We start from the raw sequence: 24,685 nt of genomic DNA, 5'->3' as shown, positions 1-24,685 counted from the left end.
TGACACGCGCGTGGCAGCAGACTCGACCATGAAAAAGCGTGGTGGATGAAAAATGGGTCAACGGATAAATAAAGATAATGATTACAATATAATCTCACCTTCCCTTCCAAATCAAAATTTTTACACATGTATGTACCTCCAGTGACGTGCCCAAGGGGGGATTGATGGGGGTTATAACCTTCCTTTCGCCCAGTATTCCTAAAATAAAGAACGTCAAAGGTAGGAACATATGACAAAATGGGGTCTGACTACCTAGAAAAAGTATACATAACCCCTCCCTTTTGAAAATCCTCGGCACGCCACTGTATACCTCACAGTTTTGCCATCCTGCCCCAGATATACATACTATCATATGATACTATATATTTTACACAACATAATGCATTTCAACTATTTGTGAACTGAACTTCATTGGATATAATTAAATTTGAAGTGCTTAAATAAAACATGAAATACGACTTCAATCAATGTAATAAAGGTTGAATTGCATCTTTTTGTATCTAATGAAACAAACTTACGCATTTTTAGTTGGTGTAAAGTGCTTCTTTGCCTTTTTAATGGTAGGTTCATAAAGAAATATATATTTCTAAATATTGGCTTTATAACATGTATCGCTGGCTGATTTGATTTCTACAAAGCTCCAGAATTCTCTACCGTGCAAGTGATTACGTGTTATTGAAGTAACATCAATGCTGTAAGTACTGTGGCAACAGTGCATGGGACTCGCCAATGAAAGGTGGCCACACAACCGGTTTCTGGATTGCATACTGCTATGGCATGCTGTGGTTCTACGGTTTAGCATGTTGCGGTGTTGAAAGAAGGGCAAAATATTTTTTCAGTATTAGATGCAAATGTTTATATCATTTGTGATTGTTTTGTGAACTTGTGCAATAGAGGAAACCATAAGTGGTAAGATGTTTTGTTATAATATGTTAATAATATCAGTTTGTTGCAGTAGTGACATTTAATAGATTTGGAATCGAATGTCTCGTATGGATGGTAGTACGAGAGAATGATATTAGTGAAAATTATTAGGACATACCCAATAAATTAGCTCTTTTATGATTTTTTAAATAATAGCCAGCAATATTTGCCTTTTGTATTAAAAATATTGGATTCAGGGTAAATATGCGATAACGCCCGGACACCTTTAACTCATTTATTTCCTTAATTTTACCACTGGTACTTACCTTTTCTGCATTGCGGAACATTCTTTAAGGGGATGTTATGCCTTTTTCCATAAAATAGTGTCAACTTTTCATATTACGAGTGATTATTTGTCTTCCTTGTTCCGCTTGGGTAACACAATATGGCATGCACTCGTCATGGATCATCGCGCCGTGCTTCTGTTTTGTCGTTTTGGAGTGGGTATGCAGTGTTTCAACCTTCTTAACCGAAAAATACCTACTTTCGTGTTCATTATGTCATCACAAACCACTGACGGATAGCCCCAAAAAACCATGGTAAGAATTTACAATATAGAGAAAGTCTCCAATTTCGTTAATTTTCGGCATACTAACTAATATTGGCCTCCTAATCATGAATCTGTTGTAAAAAACCAGGGGTCACGTCTATAAATTGTACAAAAATTGTTCGTTAGCGCCAAAAGCCATCCACGGGTAGCCCCACAAACCATTCACACGAGGTTAGGGTAGGCCTGTTCGGTTAGGTTCCATTAGCACTCATTTCACCCCTAAATTCATCGAAAAAATAGGGATCGTACTAGAATTGAACATCATAAATCATTTTCTTGTAAAACAACAGCGTGGTTGGACACAATGACAGGAGATTGAATTTTTTATATATATAGGTGTATATGCGTAGTTTTACGAACAAAAATGTAATTGGCTTTTTTCAAATTTTCAGATGTGACCCCCAGTTTTTTCAACAGATTCATGATTAGGAGGTCAAAATTAGTTAGTGTACCGAAAATTAACAAAATTGGACACTTTCTCGATATCGTAAATTTGCTCCAAAACCATTCACGATAGCCCCACAAACCATTGCCAAATAGCCCCAAAAACCATTCACGATAGCCCAAAAAACCATTTCTGGCAAGGTTAGGTTAGGTAAGCATAGTTAAAAAAAATCTCGTAAAAAATGCACGTTTGGAAACACTGACGAGACCTTGTGACTTTCGACGCTCTCGCCATCTGCACGCACACAATGGAAACAACGGCATAATATGGCAGGCAATGCAAGTTTCTTACGTAAAAGGTGATTAATTCTTGTTCGGCAGCATTCAAGTACGAATTTTTTAGAATTATTTTCCTGTAGTTTACGGTTATTACAAGCATAAGAAAACAGTTTTTTCTTTGTGACGTTTCAGGAGAACACACGCTCCTTTCATCAGACATTTATTTTCATTTTGACTAAAGATACAGTTATAACAATGGTTAGTAATTTTTAAACAAAAAGAATCTGTTATATAATGGATGTTGTCAATGTTACATTGTTGTAATATAGCAAGTTAACTGTGAAAAAAGCAGTCTATTTTTTTTTTTTTTTTTATGAATCCCAAATATCATCAGGTAATTCAAATTCATCATTGTTTTCACAAAGTCTCTTGATGTTTTCTGTTACATTAAATTTTAAAGATGGTGGCTTACTCCATTTGTGAAAAAGAAAACTCCACACTGGATCTATGTTACCATTTTCATTATTTAATTTATTCCAGTGTTCTTCTGCAATGAACGAGGCTTCCCAGACATTCAACTCTGTGTTTCCCGTTAATCTTTTTAAAACCCTTCTCTTTTTAATCAAATGCTTCTCTTCGATGATATGAGTTGACAAACCTGTTCTTGGGTTTAGATTTATAATGTCCAAATCATGTTCGTGCCATCTTATTGCCATTTTCCTTGCTGTTTGTCCCACATAATCTTTTGAACATGAACAACTTATATTATATATTCCTGTGGTTTCCACATCTGGTAGCGAGTTTCTCATTTTGAATTAATTAAATGTACATTCCAAACTTCTTGGTGATTTAAAAACAATTTTGAAATTAAAACTTCTAAAAATTTTTGCAATTTTATGTGAGAATCCCTTGTGGAATGGAATGCACACAAATTTCTTTTCAACAGATTTTTCATCTTTGAAAAATCTGTTGAAAAGAAATTTGTGTGCATTCCATTCCACAAGGGATTCTCACATAAAATTGCAAAAATTTTTAGAAGTTTTAATTTCAAAATTGTTTTTAAATCACCAAGAAGTTTGGAATGTACATTTAATGAATTCAAAATGAGAAACTCGCTACCAGATGTGGAAACCACAGGAATATATAATATAAGTTGTTCATGTTCAAAAGATTATGTGGGACAAACAGCAAGGAAAATGGCAATAAGATGGCACGAACATGATTTGGACATTATAAATCTAAACCCAAGAACAGGTTTGTCAACTCATATCATCGAAGAGAAGCATTTGATTAAAAAGAGAAGGGTTTTAAAAAGATTAACGGGAAACACAGAGTTGAATGTCTGGGAAGCCTCGTTCATTGCAGAAGAACACTGGAATAAATTAAATAATGAAAATGGTAACATAGATCCAGTGTGGAGTTTTCTTTTTCACAAATGGAGTAAGCCACCATCTTTAAAATTTAATGTAACAGAAAACATCAAGAGACTTTGTGAAAACAATGATGAATTTGAATTACCTGATGATATTTGGGATTCATAAAAAATAAAAAATAAAATAGACTGCTTTTTTCACAGTTAAGTTGCTATATTACAACAATGTAACATTGACAACATCCATTATATAACAGATTCTTTTTGTTTAAAAATTACTAACCATTGTTATAACTGTATCTTTAGTCAAAATGAAAATAAATGTCTGATGAAAGGAGCGTGTGTTCTCCTGAAACGTCACAAAGAAAAAACTGTTTTCTTATGCTTGTAATAACCGTAAACTACAGGAAAATAATTCTATCATGCAAGCAATGCGTACATACAAGAAAAACGAATTTTTTAGTTTCCCGTGAAAGAAAATACCTCCAAGAACGTCCAGAATGCTAAAGAAACTCATTTCAGTAAGTACTTTCTCCTGTAAATTTGAAGAAATCCGTCCAGGCAATATCGCATATTTACCACCAATTTTTGTAATAATTTGATATTGGTCGTTATGGCCCAAGTTCCAATTGTTTAATTCCGATTTGATCATGGTACACAGGCATGTTTTTAAGTGTTGAATTTCTATTTATGTCTGTTAACACACACTTCGAAATTTTAGCGATTGCTTAATGCATATCTGCTAGAGAAGAGTTTTTTTTTACTTCCGTATTCCCCTATGTGATTCTTTTCTTGCAACTAGTCATTCGTTTACTGTGGCCTTGGTTACAGACTAGGCCCATCTAGTTGGCCGGGTAACATTATAGTATAAGGGAAACTGATTTCTTCAAATTTACAGGAGAAAGTACTTACAGATATCATTTTCTGTAGCTTTGTGTTAGTTCGTGAATCTAGTTTTGATCCATTTTCATGTGAAAACATGTCGTTTTCTGCGAAAATCTCTGTCCGACATGCTGTTTCTGCTGCCGCCATTTGCTTTCTGCACGAGTGTACAATGTTCCGTGTGTTAAGATGACGCAACCCAATAGTCAGTGTTTCAGCCTCGCCGTGTTTTCACTAGAACATGACGTGTTGAGTATTTTTTTATTTTTTTAACTATGCTTGCCTAACCTAACTTAACCTAACCTTACGGAAAATGGTTTTGGGGGCTAACGTCAATGGTTTGCGACGTATTAGCATAATTTCAAATCCGGGCACGAAAGTAGGTATTTTCCGGTGAACGAGGTTGCAACACTGCATAAATCGACAAAACACTTGCACAACGTGCCCTGAACCAGTACGCTATCGCCTGCCATAATGTGTTACAGAATCGAAATAACAAGTAACAGTAAGTACTCGTAAATGTAAGAAATAGACATTATCTTAGTTAGAAATGCATTATTTGACCTTAGGAAATGTTCCACATTCCAAAATAGTACATTAGCAATGTAAAAAATATGATTTATAGGTGTTTCCCTTATACTATAATAGTACCATTGGCTGCACTTTTTGACACTGTGCAGTGCAGGTGTATCCAGTGTCAGCGTGGTGCAAGGAAATTACATTCAACCAACTAGACGGAAAGCAGTGTTTAAGTTCACAAGATTCAACAAATGCCTGTTGGCTGCTTTAAACTGTCATTTGATTAGTTAGCACGCACCACGTGAGCATACACCAGACATATACCAGTCCGAAAGGTGGTGCAGACACCAAATACGCTACTTGACTCGAAATCTACAAACTAGACGACCCGGTGTTGCACCATGCAACCAACTAGACGATTCGGTGCAAAGAGAGTTAAAGCCAGTCAAAAAGTGCAGCACACTATGTGGGATTACTGCTGCTACCACCATGTAGGTCACGTGTGTGGTGCGAAGTTATTAGCCCCGTCTAGTTCACTGCACTTTTTGACTTGCTCTGACTGTCTTTGCACCAAAGTGTCTAGTTGGTTGCACGGGGAAATACAGTCACCTAGTTTGTTGATTTGGAGTCAAGTAGTGTATTTGGTGTCTGCACTACCTTCCGGACTGGTGTATTTGTGGTGTATGGTCACGTGGTGCATGCTAACTAATCAAATTACCGTTTATAGCAGCATACAGGCATTTGTTGCATTTCTGAACTTTAACACCGCTTTCCATCTAGTTGGTTGCATGTAATTTCCTTGCACCACTCTTGACACTGGCTACACCTGCACTGCACAGTGTGTCAAAAAGTGCAGCCAACTAGACAGGGCTATTTTGTAGTTGGGTTAGAAGAGTCAGGTATAGGGCTTTTATTATTCAAATAACATCTCTAAATGATTTAGTGGTTGATTTAGGCAGGCCAGGTTTAGAGCTTTTAGCATTACAATGATTTCCATAAATGCTTTTAACGTCTCATCATGTTGCTGGTCTCCAGCACGACACCCCTTCTTACATCTTGTTTTTACCGATAAATAGGACTTTTTGGAACTCAACACAGTGCTAATTACTTTCATAAAGCTTCAAATTTACTTTCACAATAATTTCCACTATTCAGCGATACTCTCTCTTTCTTCTATGGCTTGTCGATGGGAAGAGCGGATACTTGTGTAAGGTGCTTTTTAACTCATTTTTTCGCCGATAAATTGCACTTTTTAGAACTCCAAACAATGGTAATTACTTTCAACAAGGTTCAAATTTACAGTAACCATCATTTCTACAATTCTGCAATACTTCATCTTTCTCCTATGAAACTTTGAAAAAATTAAACAATTGGAACCATTGCGTCATTATAATATAAGTTACCATGTACAAAGGCTTGATTAAGTTTTAAAAAGTTTGTCTTTGGAAGCAATAAGTTTAGTAGTGTGCCTTGTACTAAGGCATCCAGATTTTCAAAACTGATGTGTAATACGACATAATTCTGGTGTAACTTAAGATGACCAGACACCCCTCTGATTTTCTTCATATTTGACATACTTACTAATTGAGGCCTGCTAATTACAAATCTGAAGTTAAAGTTTGTCGGAAATGTCTAGAAATTGCAAAACAATTGCGAACCATTGACGTGTGGTTAGGTTAGTTTCGGTTAGGTTAGGCAAACATAGTTAAAATTTGGTGTCGTGGTAGTTTCGTTGTGAAACAAAAAAAAATTGCAAAAATAGACTGTTTCCATCCCGAAAACTAACACTTTATTTTCGCTTATTTTGCAATTTCTAGACATTTTCGACAACTTTTAACTTCAGATTCGTGGTTAGGAGGCCTCAATTAGTGAGTATACCAAATATGAAGAAAATCATAGAGGGGTCCGGTCATCTTAAGTCATTCCCATACCTTTTTCTGATAAATCAGACATAACTTCATTTTAGAATAGGACTGCCCTTTGGCCAGTCTCCAGAACTGAGTTAGTCCTAGATTCAACAAATTTCAAATTCTGGATAAGGTATGGACGTTTCATTGTATTTGTTTCACCTAGTAAATTGTGGATCGTGTGTGAACTGTGACACATTTCATGAACATTTGCAAGATTTTATAGTAGCATATGCTGCTTCATGCTGGACACTTGCTCCATCATTTGGAATATTAGTGAGGCGTTCATTTAACCGATCACTACAAATTGTCCACGAATGGGTAACAGTTCACTATGGGGGTGACGGATTTCTTCAAATTTACAGAAGAAAGTACTTACGGAAATCATTTTCTGTAGCATTGTGGAAGTTCGTGAATGTGTTTTTTATCCATTTTAATGCGAATACAAGTTGTTCTTGATGTTTCTGCAGTGGCCATTTGCTTTCTGCACGAGAGCACAATGTTCCGTGTGTTAGATGACGTAGACCCCGTAGTCAGTGTTTTCACTAGAACATGACATGTCTAGTATTTTTATTTTTTCAACTATGCTTTCCTAACCTAACCTTATGGAAAATGGTATTTGGGGCTAACTTGAATGGTTTGTGGATCTAACATCATTGGTTTGCGAGGTATTAGCATAATTTCAAATTCGGTCACGAAAGTATGTATTTTCCGATGAACAAGATTGCAACACTGCATAAATCGACAAAACACTTGCACAATGCGCGATGAACCAGTACACTGTCGCCATAATGTGTGTTACAGAATCGAAATAACAAGTAACAGTAAGTACTCGTAAATGTAAGAATTATACATTATCTTAGTTAGAAATGCATTATTTCACCTTAGGAAATGTTCCGCATTCCAAAATAGTACGTTAGCAATGTAAAAAAGTGCAAAATATATGATGTATAGGTGTCACCCCCATAGTGAACTATACCCACGAATGTAAAGGGTGCTCTTTTGTGGGGAATAAAATATGTTATACAGTTAAATGCAATCTTATTTTTGGTGTAAGTTTCATTTTGGGAACAGGAATAAAGAAAATCTCACTGCAAATAAAACTGGTCAGATGTAAAGGAAACTCTAGTCAAGTAATATATGTACATACTTCGAAAATAACCCTTTTCCATTATGTGGTTGCAGGGTTAAATGCCAAGTTCCACACAAATGATGCAGTACTTTCACTGTTTTGTATTTGTAACAACAGGTTGTAATTTTTTCAAAATTAACGCATTTCAATGTTTCGTATAAACATTTTGTTTCAGGGCTCTGACTCCACAAACAACAAAATATTTGATCCCAATAGTACCACATAAAGTTGCACATTGCTGCACTATAACACTTCTCCATGAGGTAAAGACAACAGAAAATGCTCTAAAACAACATAATCTTTGAAAACCATGCAAAGAGTTGCACATTATAGGGAAGTGCAGAGGGTTAAGAATGCCGCTCATAAATTGTACATTGGTACTAAAGTACTAGACTTGTAATGTCAGAAACCTTTTAGATCTTAGTATCGGCTGTCTTATATTTGACGTGATAAAAAGCTCGATTTGTGATTTTTCAGTTGACTGTGCATATACCTGTAAGCAGAGGTAAACATATGCAGTGTACCCGTTCGCAATGATGCCTGGCATCTGAATTTTTAAATTGTTCTATTTGTTTTTATTTCGAAGTTGCCTGCTGAAATTTTAATTTAATTTTTGGTAAATTTCTCGTATCGGACAAACGGATTTCTTCAAATTTACAGGAGAAATTACTTACCGAATGCAGTTTCTTTATACTTGTAGAAGTTCGGGGAAGTGTTTTCTCAAATCGTTCATTGAATTTTGCCGGTAAATCATCTATTTTTCGATATAAATGTGTGACCGATGCACGAAAGCTCTTGCATCCATTTACTTCCAGGTGGATGTAGCCTGTGTGTGTGATGACGTAATCCAGGTCAATCCTGGTCAGTTTCCAAACACAGGTTTTTGTAACTGAAGAAGGTACGTTTCCGCAAATGAATGGTTCGTGGGGCAATGTGTCAATGGTTCGTGGGGCTATGCGAGAATGGTGTGTGGGGCTACGCATATTTTTTTTTAAACCAATTTTTAACTATTGTAACCTATATGTGACCCTACCTAACCTAACCTAACCTTACCGGAAATGGTTCATGGGGCTATGCGTCAATGGTTTGTGGGGCTATGTAGGTATTTTTGGGTGCAATGGGGTGGAAACACTGCATGCAGAGTACAGTAGTGAAACTGTGATCGCCATTTTGCGTGTTACTGAAGGCAAAAAAAAAAAAAATGAAGAAAACTTACTCGATATGTCGCAAATAGAGCTTATTTCCATGAAATAAGTTAAATGCCACCTTCAGCAATGTTTCTCAATACAGAATACATAAGTACGAATATTCAAATTAAATGAACTAGCATATTTAAGCTGTTTGTCCGATATGAGAAATTTACTGCTTTTCCTGCTGACCACATGCCACCCTGTAACTGGTTGGATTATCTCCCACCCCGGGTGAGTGAGTAGGATGAGGTGGTACTGAGGTAGGGCCGGGCCCTCAATTGGCTGTTTCACTACTGGTTAATAATATAGAGTGTCTACCAGTCAAGAATGTCAAGAAATGAACAGGTAGGTCAAGAAAAAGTCAAGATATTATGCTTTTGGTCAAGAATGTTTGCTATTTTTACAGTATAGTTAACTTACATTGTTATTATATACCTGCACTGGAATTTGATAAAATTGAATATTTGTAAATCTAAATTTGTATTGAGTTGAGGTTAAGATTTGTTCACTATGTTTCGTAAGAATTACGTTCTTGTATGCTTAAAGTGTCCATTCGCCATCCAGAATGAAGTCTGAAGCATTAATTTTTACATGCATTAATAATGAAAGCAAGTCTAAATCTCTTGTTAAAGTACAGCTTCAGTTTTATCTTAACCAGCCTTGTGGTAGGGGTTTATCATTGAATAAAAATATCTTATCTATTTTCATAATTTTGCAACTTTAGGCTACCTAAGTATGGGTTGATTAAATAAATGTCAAGAAAAAGGGCCCAAGTTCCTTTTGTTTTATTGTGATTTCATCATGCTACGAATGCAATTTTTACATGGTTTGATTTCGATGTACGTCTGTTAACACACACTGCGGAGTTTTAGCGATTACATAAGGTTTTGTTCAATATATGCTTTCATGGTTAGGTTTGGTTCCCTTAGCATTAACATAAAGGCCCTAAATGCATTCTTCTAAGGTTCCGATTTACTTCTACGTTCATTCCCACGCTTCTACGATATTTACTGTCGCTTGTTGACTGAGAATATCTTGTCCATGTGAAGTGTGTAACGTAATTTTCAATGTTTTTTTTCAGCATAACATTTTTTCGAGTCCAAACAGTTCTCATTACTTTAACGAAGGTTCAAATTTCGTGTGACAATGATTTCCAAAATTCTACTATAATTAGTCTTTGTGGTAGGAGAAGTCATAAAACAATCGGAACCATTACCAATATGCTATTATGAATTTTTGCACTGTTGCTAGCTGAATTTTAAAATCTGCAGCGATAAGGTAGGCTAGAGACTGCCACATGTTAGAAAGTATTGCATAGTTATTCATGCTGTTACCAGTTGGTAAAAAAGAATTAGGCCCAACTTTCTTTTGTTTTATTGCGATTTCATCATGCTACGAATGCAATTTTAACGTGGTTCGATTTCAATTTACTTCTGTTATCACATACTGCGGAGCTTTAGCGATTACTTAAGATTTTGTTCAATATATACTTTCGTAGTTAGGTTAGGCAATCCAGGCTTGGTTCTCTTAGCAGTAAATTAGAGTCCCTAAATGCATTCTACTAAGGTTCTGATTTACTTCTACATTAATCCCCACAAGTCTATGATACTTACAGTCTCTTGTCAATGAAAAATACATTGTCCATGGGAAGCGTGCATGCTTGCGTAAGGTAATTTTTAAGTTGTTTTTTTTTTCAACATAACTTTTCTTCAAAATCCAAACAGTGCTCATTACTTTAATGGAGGTTCAAATTTCGTGTGACAATTATTGCCAAAATTTTACGACAATTAGTCTTCCTGCTAGGAGAATTTAAAAAAAAGAATCATAAAACAATCTGAACCGTTCTCAAGAATTAATAAAATAAAATGAAAACGTTCTCCTGAGAGGAGACTGAATTATTTTTTGTTTTGTCTACCGCTATCTGTAAGTATTGTTATTTTTCCACTCCTGACATTATATCTTTTATTCCCACAGATGTTTGGAATTCAGGGTGCTTGTGTGTTACTAGTGCTCTTGTCATTGACAAGAGTACATGAGGTTAGAGGACTGGCGGTGATGAGTGTTGATCTGGGAAGTGAATGGATGAAAATTGCAATTGTATCTGTAAGTATTATAATCTCTATTATTGCTTTCACTGAAACAAGAAACTGTGCCAAAAATAAGAAATGAATGTTTCAAAAACCTAGATAGTACTTTGTATGCAATTAATGTGTGTAATTTTTATAAACTCTGAATGTATGTGATCAGTTGATCAGTTTGAGGATCACTGAGTATATTGTAGTCGACAGAAATTTTTCAAGTCTTATAATCATACCATGAATGTATGTAAATACAGAGTTTTGCATAGAATATATTTGTTAATATTGCAATTATGACATAAATCTAATGTAAGGTAAGTTCCAGTATAAGAATATGACAAGCAGTGCAAATGAAGGTTCACCATAAACCGAGTAAGAACCATTTTCAGTGCAATGTCATCAGGGTTAGAACTTGTAATATATTTTCGGTTACCAATCACCAATATAAAAGTTGTAGAGAGGAAGCACCATTTCATTCTTTCATTGACTGATGCAAGGTTTGTCATCTAAAATCCATTGCTTTGTTTTGACTCGTTACATTTTGAAATGTCAGACTTAACCATCTAGCAAGTATGTTTAAAACACAGCCCAATAAATAAAATTAAAAACTTGGATCCACTTTCACCCCATCTCAGGGGTCATCATCAGGGAAATATGCTTGCAGGTTAAGATGGAAAAGAAAACTTAGGAGTGTGGAGGACAGAAATATTTTGGTCCGGATGAGAATAATTAACCTCGGGTAATTTTCGGCATGGCAAATGTTGCAAATTTCCCGACACTGTGGAAATCTTGAATTCTATGTGCAATTTTCCCTTACATCAGGCACGGCACCAGGGGGTTGCTTGCGCACCCCTTGATTTTCCATATCCAAAACCTATATTCCACCAAAAACATTAGCTCTTACAGTGTCATATTGTGTCATGTATTTGTCATATTGAGGGCCAAATGTTAAATACTGAAGTGAGACCCCTCCTATTATTTTCAACAAGCAAGCATGGATCCTACTCTCGAAAAAATTTGCCATTTATTTTCCTGCACTGTCGACAGCCTATAAAGATGAGCGGCCCTTGTCTTTATTTCTTCAGAATTGTTTCTTCTTGTGTTTCAAGTAGTAGTGGCCACGGTGGCTCAGTCGGTAACGCATCTGACTACAATGCTAAAGGTCCCGGGTTCAATCCCCGGCCGGTTCAAATCCGGGAACTTTTCTAACGATGGAAGCGTCCCTGGCGCCCACCCAGCGTCGAATAACATGGGTACTTGGGGGAAACCCTGGGGGGTAAAGGCAGTCAGGGGCATGATGCTGATCACATCACCCCACTCACGACCGGATCAAGAAAGTGTGGGGCGTTACCCCGACACTCCCTATACGCCTTCATGGCGTGGTGCTATGCACAGGGGAACCCTTTACCTTTTTACCTTGTGTTTCAAGTAGTCTGTTTTTTGATAACTGTACATAGCTCAGTGTCAGTTTTATGTTTTCCTTTACGCTGTTGATACACAGTTTTGATGACGGCCTACTTTTTCTTCCTCTTTTCATGAAGTTTCATTGGAACAAAATTTCAGTTGCTTTCAAGTATCATCAGGTCGTTCTCGGGAAATTATTTAATGCTAGTTGTATCGTGACTGTAGTTTTCTAGTTAATTCGTTCTCTTTGTTCTAGTAAACTTACCATTTCAGACTTTTTCAAACACTTACGAAGAGGCCAAAGATTCGTGAATAGATGTTATAGTTCATTATTTGAGGACAGTGCGGTCCAAGGGATTTTAACTAAAATGTTACTGTGCATTTAGCATTTTGTCCTGTCACAATAGCATCTGGGCAGATGGAAAGTAGGGCCCAGTCCCGATTAGCCTATATGTGCATAAAGTGTACTTAAAGCAATGGATGTCAATCTAAAATTGTACATTTTGGTCACGGTCATTTATGTTAATTATTGTAAGTGCATTACAAGAACATGGTAACTACAAATTGAAGTTTTTTTTTAGAGTGTGAGCAAACACTATTAGGAGGGAAAATATACCTCGACCCCTTTCAGTGGAAAAATGTCTTGCTTGCCTCTCCAAAAAAATCCTCCAATCGTCCATATTCATCATTGACCTCTCGTGAACAAGCTGTTCTTTTCAAATTCCCAAACATCGTCGTCGTGCTAAAGTCATGCAAAAATGAAGCAAGTGGCTGGTATTCTTCAGTTTCATCAGCATAGATGCTTAAAAGTTGATGATATTTGATTTATGGACCAAAACCTGTCTGCATATTTCAAGATAGCACACCCTAAATTTCATTCTGCACCCCTTCATCACCCCTAGATGATCCTGGTGCTGCCGCTGCCTTACATAATTGTTTATGCATTTCTGGAATAGAAAATAACGTTTTCCAAGAAGTTGTAGACACTTGCAATACAGAAAACATAAAAAATTAACCACTTTTAAACATGGCTATTTGGAATTCCCCGACTGTTAAGGACCCCGAAATGTTGGAAAATCATTTCCCAAAGTTTGGATCAGGATGGTATTTTTTTTTTTACCCTGATCCTGGTACCAAATTTTTGGTATCCTGCGCACCCCTAAGAAACACTAAAGGAGGTTCTGTGCTGAGTCTGCCATCAGATGTGCTTCTTTCCATAGGTCATTTATCTTGAAATCCTAAGCAACTTCTTCCATTTATTGTAGTATGTCAAGTGAAAATAAAGATTACCCAAACAATTGTCATTGAAATTATTTTTGCCTCGGCTCTTTTTACTCAGTCTTTAACATGTGTCTCAACTAAAGAAAATTCATTGACTGCTGGTGATTTTTGCTTAATTTCAAAGAATGTTTTGTGTAACTTTTCCCATATAGAAGTAAGGTAGCCCCTTTATTACAGGTGTGTACTTTATTTCCTTCTTTTTAACAGCCTGGTGTGCCAATGGAAATTGTGTTAAATAAGGAGTCCAAACGAAAGACACCGGTGGCTATTGCATTTCGTGATGGTGAAAGAACAATTGGAGAGGATGCTGCCTCAGTAGGAGTAAGGTTTCCTAAGAACAATTACGTGTATTTATTGGACTTATTAGGGAAGAAGGTAGATAATCCGATAGTGAAGTTGTTTCAATCAAGATTTCCATATTACAACATAATACCAGATCCAGAGAGGGGAACAGTTGTGTTTGAACATGATAGGTGAGTATGTTGTGGGTTCAAGGTGTGAATTTATATATACATATGGTAAATAATGTAATTTGGGAGTTTGAAACTTATATGCACGGTGTTCACAAAATATCAAACATATATAGCAAGCTCATTTTTTTATATCAGAGATACAAGTACAGTGTGTAGAGATGAGCAATTTGAAGACAATTGAAATGATGGTCTAATTAATATATGGATATTTTTAGACCACCCTGTATATTAATTCAGAAAAAAATGTCGTCTAATTCGATAATCACAAATGAATGTTATTCTGGTTTACCAAGAAAATTAATTCTAATTCTCACATATAATATTCTTGCCATCACTTCACCTTAATATTTCATATCATTAGAGACATGCATATTTTGTTTTTGACAAATACACAAAATGTGAAATAATATGCTGTAATGTTCATTTTTCATGTTTCTGAAGGGGGTGAGGTATATTTTCGTACCCTGTTTTGTCACGAAAGGAACTGCAATATGTGAAATAGACTCTTAAACACGAAATTTAGAGTTTATTTACTGACCCGAAATTTTCTGAAGTTTGAATTATCCTGAGTTATTCTGTTCATGGAAATTTATTAATTGTGCTGTAAATATTTGAGAAGCAAAAATGAAGCCTTTATATAGGAATAAACTTAATACTCTGGTAACTACATAAATGTTCTATTAGAATTGTTATGTTTATTTTGTGTAATAAGTGCAGTTTTTAAATCAAATTTAGAATTATATTCACAATTTTTAAATCTAAATGTAATTTCATATGCCGCTTTTGATCCTACTTTTCACCGCTGTAACACCGAAATGTTATTTTATTTACCACTTTTGAACCCAAAATTGCCTCTTTGTTCCAAAATTTTGCTTTTTTTATTTACCAATAAAATAAATATGTATGTGCCTCTACATATCATTAATACTGGTTCTGTTATTTAAGTGGAGACAACCATTGTCAGTGATTTGGAATGGAAGATATGGTATCATTGATACGTGCCACCTCTCCTGACTTCAGGATATGGAGTCACGAATTAGGTAACACCCTGCTCCTTGCTCCAGCTAGTCAGTTGGAACCAGGAGTTCTCACCCAGGGATCGGGATTAAGATGATCCCCAATCTTCCAGGAATGTAACCACTGAATTGCAACACATCACATGAAATAAAATTCAAATATGTTATAATTAAAATGTCCAAGTACTTGAATCACGGATCGCGTGCGTACATACTTATTCGCACAAATTAAGAAATGTAATATGTTGGGTCCTGCTCATTCATAGGCAGTAATAAGTAACTTATTTCTCGCGACAGTATCCGTGCACCACCAACACCTTTAATAGCAAGACCTCAACTGCTTACCTCAGGTGTGAGCCACACTTTAACAGATTCTTAACAAGGCTAACAACTCATGTCATAAAATAACACAAGAAAAACTGATGGTTTATGTGTCAGATCAATGCTAATTAGTGATAATAAGCTTAGGTTATGGTTGGCAACAATTAAGAATGCAAACGTGGAATTTTCGATGTCGCCATTTACACGTATCACTGTTTCCCACTCCTAAAATAAACTGCCAATAGGATAATGCTATATTATGGAAAGCGAGTGAGAATTGCTGTGCTTTAATGTTATATTAAACTAGGAAAATAAAAAAATAAAACTGATTTTATAAAATAATTCATATTTGCCCTTGGACATAAAATTATTAACCCTTAAACAGAAACATAGGTCTTTTCTTCATAATTAGAAACATCCGGTCTGAGAGACCTTATTTTTTAATAGTTATTACATTTTTTAAAGTCCTTTTAGACAATAAATGAGCAAAATTATGATCAATAACTCAAACTTATTGAAAACTAAAATTATATGGGAACAAAACTGAGAAAATTTATTATGTAAATCACTTCCAACTTTTACTCATTTGAACATACCTTGGCATTGAATACGTAATGCGAAACACCCGGTCTCTTAGACCTGCACGTTGTCAAACAACAATAAGTGTCTCGTAACAGTCACAAACTGACCAGTAACATGTGCAGGGTGTAGGCAATAATAAGGTACTGTGGAGGAGGGAGACGCAGCTCGATCAGTGTTGCCACACTAGAATTACAAATCATTAAAGGTCTCGCACACCGATGTTTCTGTTTAAGGGTTAAATAAAGATTTAGTTTGTGTTTTCACCAAAGGCTAAATTATTTCAATCTTGTCCATTGTTGAACAAAAATCAATATTAAGAAGAAATCTATGTAATATGTGCTATAACTACAACTCCTGCGTGAAAGATAGAAATCATCCTAGCCATCTTTGAGTTGAAAAATAATGAAAAGTTGCATATACTATTTGGGAGATTTGGCAGATTTTTTTAAACTAGATTAGAGCTATTTGTAAAGGGTCTACCAATTTGAACGTTTGAACTTTGAAAGAGTGTTGTGGCAACACTGACCGAAATGACTAGATTGAACTGTGACATCTGTGTGCAGTAGTCTGTGGCAAGTTATCATTGGAGAGATACACAATGCAGCAACACATAGAAATTATTTGAATTTATTATCGAAATTCGTGTTCAGTTCGACAGACATTTCATGCAATTCGAGGAATTTATGGTCAATATAATCGAGCGACAGAATGCCATATTTACCGCAAGCAAAAATCTCGGATTTGGGCAGATGAAAATCCGCAAGTGATTCTGGACGTACTGTGTGGTGTGGTTTTTGGGCCAATAGCGTGATCGGGCCTTATTTGTTTGAGGACCAACATGGAAATCATTTGATTGCCAATGGGGAGCGATACAGGAATATTGTGGTGCAGTTTTTGTGGCCTAAACTGGCCAATCAACAATGTGTTTTTCCAACAGGACTGTGGAACTTGCCACTCAGCTCGCCAAACAATGGAATTATTGCAGGAAAAGTTCCCCAGGGAGTTCTGTCCAGAAATGGTGATGGGAACTGGCCACCAAGATCATGAGATCTAACCCCCCTGGATTATTTTCTATGGGGTTTTGTCAAATCTAAGGTCTATGAGACTAAGCCATGCACAGTTCGTGACCTGAAACTGAACATCGAATGAGCCATTGAGGCTATACTGCTCAATTTGTGTGCAGACGTGCTGGAAAATTGGACATTCACAATCCATTCCACCCACCAAAGCAAAGGAGGACATTTGAAAGACATATTGTTGAAAACTTAATGCCATTGTTTGCTCTTCAAAATAAAAAAAAAATAAAAAAATGTCATTATCACTTGTGGTTTCCATTCTATCTAATTTTAAAGTTCTGACGTTCAAATTGGTAGACCCTTTAGATATATTGTGCAAGTAATATTAAAACTCCTCCAGCCCTAATTTTTATTGTTATCGTATTTTGAATATATACAGGGTTTGTCCAATAGGTATCGGGACTGAAGTCATAAAAAAGATTTATTGAAGATATATGTACAGTGTGTTAATATTCTTCAAAATATGACCCTCCTTCATCAATACAGCGCTGTCAGTGCTTATTCCACTCTTCATACGCCCCTTGGAAGTCTGCAACCGCAAGGCTGTTCGGGCACCCCATCGAAGCCGCTTTGACAGCTTCAATCATCCCGAAACGATGTCCTTTCAGGCTCCTTTTGATCCGAGGGAACATATTACTCTTCCAAAAGATTTGTATCAGTCTCCAAAAGCTCCAACAGTTCACGACAAATCATCACACTTTGTTCCTTCTGCTCGTCTGACAAAACATTCAGCACCAACTTCGCCCACACCTTCCGCATTTGCAAATCATCGGTCACAATGGAATGCACAGTGGATTTCAGTAAATGTAACTCCTGTGCTATCAAACAAACACTTAACCGGCGATTACTGTTCAGAGGTTCTCGCACTTTGGCCACATTTTCAGCATTTCGGATCGATGTCGGACGTCCAGCACGTTGTACGTCTTCCCAGCCATCTTTGAATTTTTTATGCCACTCAAAAACACACATTCTGGACATGGCTTCATCCTAGTAAGCCTCACGGATCATATCAAAAGTCTCCGTAGCAAATTTGTTCAGTTTAACGCAAAATTTGATTGCACAATGCTGCTCGATGGTTCGCTGCATCTTGACTCTTTGACGCGAGCACTAAACACACTTTCACTTCAGGCATGACCTACACATTCCAAAGGCTCGGAGGCAACTGAGTTGGATCTGCTAGCTCACGTGACATCCCGCAACACCGATCCCACCCACAGAGACTGCCCTCCACCCCTTCCCATTGGCCGGACAAAATCAATCCCAATACTTATTGGACAAACCCTGTACATGGATAGAATAAAAATGAATGTGGTTAGGTAGTGTAAAGAGATAAACAAGAACTTTTTATGAACCAGTAAATTTTAGATATGTAATACATGGGGTGAAATATGATTAATAGAGCCATATATTTATGGTGAATAAAAGATCAAGGTTTTGAGTTCAAAACTGGGCACATTTCGGGATCAAAAGGGTTATGTGACATGGCATTTCGGTGTTAAAATGGTGAATACAATCCAAAATTTGATTTGAAAACTATACTTATTACATAGAATAAACACTTCCTTTCTAATAGCATGTTTATGTAGTTATCATCGAGTTAAGTTTATTCCTGTGTTACAGGATAATTCAGATTTCAGAAAGTGTTGGGTTTGGTAAATTAACTCAAAATTTTTTGTTTGACTTTATTTCGTGCTCTTCACTTCATTTCGTGGCAAAATGTGATAGGAAAATGTACTTTTTTTAAAACCATGAAAAATGAGCATTACAGCATGTTATGTTATAAATTTCTTGTTTCCACCAAAAAGAAATATGTATGCTTCTGTAAACACATAAACTGGTACACATTTGACACACAGCATGACTAATTTCAGAAAGTTTGTTTGTTCTAAAATTTAAGTAAATAAGTAGGATGTAACTGTGGTATCAGTATCAATGTATTGGCTGAATTGAATGGTAATATCAGCTTAGTTTTTCAGAGTCCAGGTGTCTCGTAGGGTCTACAAATTGCTGTGCTGAGTCTAAATACCCTGAAAATATGACAATGCCTATAATCCATAAATTTTGCCATATTATGTCAAAGCAATTTTGTAATTATCCCCTACTTTAACATTCTGACTGTCTTACATGTGAACTTATAAATATTCTGAACCATATCTATGATAGTTGCAAGTTTCAAGGGGATACGTATTAACATTGGATAATATTATAAACTTGTTAGAATCTTCAGTCAGTGAAAATTGGTAGTGTGTCGACATCGATATTGGCTGATCTCTGTAGATAAGTCATATTTTTGTTGAATGTGGGAAACGTTATACTTAAATAATTTATTTTTCAGTGAAACGAAGTATACTCCTGAAGAACTGTTAAGCATGATTTTGAGCAAAGCGAGAGACTATGCAGAAGAGTTTGCCCAGCAACCTGTAAAAGAGGCAGTGATAACTGTGCCTGGCTATTTTAACCAGGCGGAAAGGAGAGCACTGTTGAGAGCTGCGGAACTCTCAGGAATTAAAGTTTTGCAGCTGATGAATGACTACACAGCAGGTGAGTTCTGATTCTCACATTGCACACACACAACTGGGGAAAATCTGGAAACTTCATATTATTGGATACAATTCACCAGCTGCATTCTATGTTTTCGTATGAGCATCTGCACTAACGTATCAGGAAAGCTCATTGAGGTTTGGCATTTGTGAATTTTGAATACACTACCAGATTCATACAATTTAGTATTGTCGATAATTCACACCACTTGACATAAAGATACGTCACTTTGGAATGTGACACATGAACATGTGCAGAACACTATAATGCCATAAACTCATTTCCAACAAAAAGTGGAGATATAGCAAAGCAGTATTCAGCTAACGAAATGTCAGTTTTTATCCATGCATTGCTTTTTAAATTGTTCGATACCCAGTGGAGATATGTTGCATAGTTGTTCAGATCTCATTTTAAACTATGTTCAGTCCTATTTAGCCTATCCATGCATAAAGTGTACTTGAGATGACAAATCAAAGAAACAAAGCTCTCAAATTCTCACAAGATAGGCTAAAATAACATCCAATTACCATGAAGATAATATATAACCCCCCCCCCCCCCCCGCCAATCTTGCTGCCATGTATAACTACATAATTTGCTGATGTCAAAATTCAAAATTGAGTAAGTACTACATATCAGTAGTGGACTCGCTTTTCTTTGGATTCCTCAATTATTTTCATTTGCTATGTGTCTATAATGACAAATCTGCTGTATTTAGTAATTGTGATTTATCCATATGGTATTTGTATGTGTATATTCAGTTTGCTGCTACTGCTTCAGGTTAATTGGAAAGATAAGGATGAGTGGTAATTAGATGAAATTCTTAAAGGGCAAACATAGTGAAACATTAGGGCCTCCTTTGTTGGCGTATTTCTAATGTCACCTTGTAATCAAGGGGGTCACTGGTTTGATACCTGATGGAGGTGCATAGTGCAGTGCATTTGTTTTGGCTCTGGGCCGAGATAGCACGTGACTTGGCAAAGATGCCGGCATTTTTGTCTAGTAAAGTGTCTTATTTATGCACATATCTTGAGCATGTAGACAGTTATATTTATATTGTATAACGAGTACTAACCTGTGTTATAAGAGTCAAAGTTATTCTTGGCACAGAGCCAAAACAAATGCATGGTAACTTGGCTTCCAATTGAAGCTGTAGGTTCAGTCCCAATTAGCCTATGTGAATAAAGTGGCCTTCAGACAAATATTTTAAAAAAATACTTTGAAACATTTTGGCCTAGCTGGCTGGGATTTGGAACAGTTTCAGCAAACTGTCATTATCCTTATTATGGCTGATATTCTTGATAATGATAACAGCTGTATTAATGCCACTGTGTGTGTTTACTGATTCTTTAATTGCAGTTGCTCTCAACTATGGCATATTCAGAAGAAAGCATTTCAATGAATCTGCTAACTATGTGATGTTCTATGACATGGGAGCCACAAGTACAACAGCAACCATTGTTAGTTATCAGTTGGTAACAACAAAAGAGAAAGGATATCCTGAGCAAAATCCTCATGTTTCTATTATTGGTGTTGGGTAAGTTGAATCTTCATAAAAGTGAATAACTGTAGATGAAGAAGTTGGTTTTCATCATTACGCAGTAAATAACCTGTTTCTGTTTCACTACTTCATGCAGTTAACATGTTAACCGCTGGTGACAAACACTGTGTAATGTGGCTGTTTCATGCATGCCTAACGGTCGTTTTAAAGTATGTGCTTGTATTTGCGTGCAAACAACTAACGTTGTTTAGCTGCAGTGTCAATTTTTTAAAGTTTTTTTTTTTTATTTTCCCCCCCCACATTGATTGGAAAAACGAAAAGGGGTGCACTACGTGACATTGGGGGGCAGGTCCAATGCTGTACCCGAAAGCATGTTGAGGGTTCCAAATTACCAAGGGCTCCAGGTGGCCCAACACGTTTGGATCCTTGGAGGACCAATGGGGGATCATTGGTAGGGAACAGCAGCAGGAAACCTCTAAGAGATCAGGTTCCTATCCACAGGCTGATAAAGTCGACAAAAAAGCGCCATTTTAAAAAAAGGAATGATCTCGTGTTTTCTTAGGGCACTGGCTATTTTGTTCATTGGTTTGTGTGCGAGTTTTATGTCATATTGTTTCAAGCAAACAAGAGATCATTTCTTTCCCCACTAGAAACCCCAGGTGTATATGACGCCCAGTGTGAGTGCAACTCGCACTATATTGGCAGATTCATCAGATCTGTCAATGAGCGTATACATCAGCACTTAGCGGATGCAAAAAAATCCCAACCCATTACTGGACTAGCAAGGCACCTCAAGTTCAATAAACACAGGATCCAAAAAGTTTCAGTTAGGCACACATCACACACCCTAATCAAAGAGCCGCATGCAATTATGCACTTGCTGAATATTGACAGTGGTCAGGCTCTTCATGTTTGGCTCCCGCTATTACAACAGCTCAAACCCATCATGTGCAGCAGATGAAATGGCTACACCAGCACCCCTAGTGGTAGTTGAGGAAACAACAACAGGAACCGGAAGTCAACCTAGCAGTGAAGCATCGAGTTCCCAAGTGGATTGTGGCAGAGGCCATCGAAATTAATAGAACATTTACAAGTAAGTTTCACAGATATATCTTTAGTAACTCGCTTACGTCTTATAATATTTTTAATCAATAAACAAAGAACAAAATAGGTATTAACATTTTCTTTGTTCAGTTACTTAGTCTGCGGTTAGATACAACGATACTCCATATGCATTGGATCAATTAAGTACTAATTAAGTAATTTATGTATTATTACGAATCGACCTGTAATTATATTAACATATTAAATAGAAACATTTTTATTATTATACGAGGGTCACTATTTATATTTTGAGCCTTGGCAACACTGATTGAAGTTAGGCGCGATTTGACGTTTGCACGGAATCGTCTGGCATTATTGACCATAACGTACTTCAAATGTTTTGTCAATAGCTTCATTTGTGTTGTTTATGTTGCCTTGGAGATTGCGCGACAACAATAAAATGGAATTAACTCGTGAACATTTTGGTGCGATGATTTTTTACGATTTTCGACGTGGATTATCAAGACAAGAGTGCATCGATCAACTTACTTCCACATTTGGCGATGAAGCCCCATCCTTTGCCACTGTGAAACGCTGGTATAACGAATTTAATCGTGGCTGCCATTCGCTCACTGATGAGATTCGCGAAGGTCATCCAAAATCAGTTGTTGTTCAAGAAAACATTGATGATGTGCAAAACCTAATACTGCAAGATCGTCATGTGACATACTGTGAGATTGAGGCAACCATAGGCATTAGTTCCACCAGCATATATAAAATATTACATGATCATTTAGCTGTGAGAAAGGTATGTTCTCGTTGGATCCCACACAATTTGACAAGAACTCAAAAAGACGCTCGCGTCAATGGGTGCAAACAAATGCTCAATAAATACAATCGTGGTGCTTCAAAAGACGTATATAAGATTGTAACAGGTGACGAATCATGGATATATGCATATGAGCCGGAACGTAAACAGCAGTCGACTGTATGGGTGTTTCATGATGAGCACAATCCAACAAAAGTTGTTCGCGCTCGAAGCACATCGAAACAAATGTGTTATTGTAAATGGCATTGTTAGAAGTGTTAATAAATGTTCACAGAAAGTAAGTTGTACCTGCTCACGATCCAACAGGATGCACTCTTCTTGTTTCGGATGCTGTTTGTAGCATTTCAAGGAATGTTAATGATGCTGTAGATAGACTAGTACACACAATAAAGAAACTCAATTATACATATATAATGTATTCGTTGCAAAATATACAAAATTGCAGACAGCCTGCAATACATCTCACATAGCGTCACAGACTAATCACTCCTTTTTAAGTAGGCACTACTGTCCAGAGAATATTCTGGTTGCTATCTTGGTTCCAAATTTACAAGGTACGGAACACAAGTAGTTTTTAACTGTCATCATGTTTCAACTTTTGCAGTAACTGCAGTTTGTAGGGATGAAATTTCAAACGAGTACGTAGCATTTTGGACACTGAGGATTTAGGGATGTTTAACTGCGCTAGCTCTACGCACAGACTTCATAGGACTGTGGGTTTGCTATGAATCTCTAAATGCTACAGAATTCACACTGAACTGAAATGCAAACCTAAACATCAACAGTAACACAATTTTCTTCTAACAACAATGCCATTTACAATAACATATTAACATTCAATTTTTTTTCTGTTTTTCATTCTTTTATTGTTATGCCATCTATTGTGGTTAACACCAACAATTACACATCCGCTAAAATTCTTTGAGCTGTTCTTTCGAATGGTATCGGTATAAATTTCGTAATATACATAATTAAAATTTTGTTGTCGTTTATAATCACGGAATGTTTTTGTGGACACGCTGTATTTCTGCGACACTTGGCTTGGAGTGGCTCCCAAAATGTATTTCTAGCTACTTGCCTAGTGATGTGACGAGTTAGTATGACTCGGTAACTAGCTTTTGTTATTTTGTACTGGAATTATACAAGTATTTGTATCGGTAGGAATCAGTCATGGTATCGGTATTGGTAAATGGTGGTATCGGCTCAGCTATAATTTTTACACAATTTCCAGGGAACATTGTGATTTTACTGGATTTGTAGTAAAATCACTGGTCTATTGCAGGTTCAATACCCACCACTATAAAAAGATCACTGTCTTGAAACATAGTGATATAATACAGAGTATTCATAAAATATGTGGTTGCATAGGAGAATATAACAGTTGTTTGCTACCTTAAACAGG

At 36.5% G+C, this 24,685-nt stretch overlaps 1 protein-coding gene across 2 annotated transcripts in view; it reads left to right on the top strand.

Annotated features, from left to right (window-relative positions):
• The first annotated feature begins 741 nt into the window (after positions 1-741).
• Positions 742-24,685, top strand: part of Grp170 (hypoxia up-regulated Grp170 co-chaperone protein) — a 95,141-nt gene continuing 71,197 nt past the window's right edge. For both annotated transcript variants that reach the window (XM_083111693.1, XM_083111692.1), the window contains exons 1-5: positions 742-909; positions 11,114-11,242; positions 14,110-14,375; positions 19,706-19,911; positions 21,269-21,446. In XM_083111693.1, coding sequence (XP_082967819.1) covers positions 11,114-11,242; positions 14,110-14,375; positions 19,706-19,911; positions 21,269-21,446 — 779 coding nt within the window. In that variant the 5' untranslated portion in view covers positions 742-909. The remainder of the gene's footprint in view (positions 910-11,113; positions 11,243-14,109; positions 14,376-19,705; positions 19,912-21,268; positions 21,447-24,685) is intronic.

This window comes from Lepisma saccharinum, chromosome 25 (assembly GCF_977018435.1).
Source record: "Lepisma saccharinum chromosome 25, izLepSacc3.1, whole genome shotgun sequence".
Lineage (NCBI taxonomy): Eukaryota > Metazoa > Arthropoda > Insecta > Zygentoma > Lepismatidae > Lepisma > Lepisma saccharinum.
Note: the sequence above shows the minus strand (reverse complement) of the source record. Positions and strands in the feature narration are given on the sequence as shown.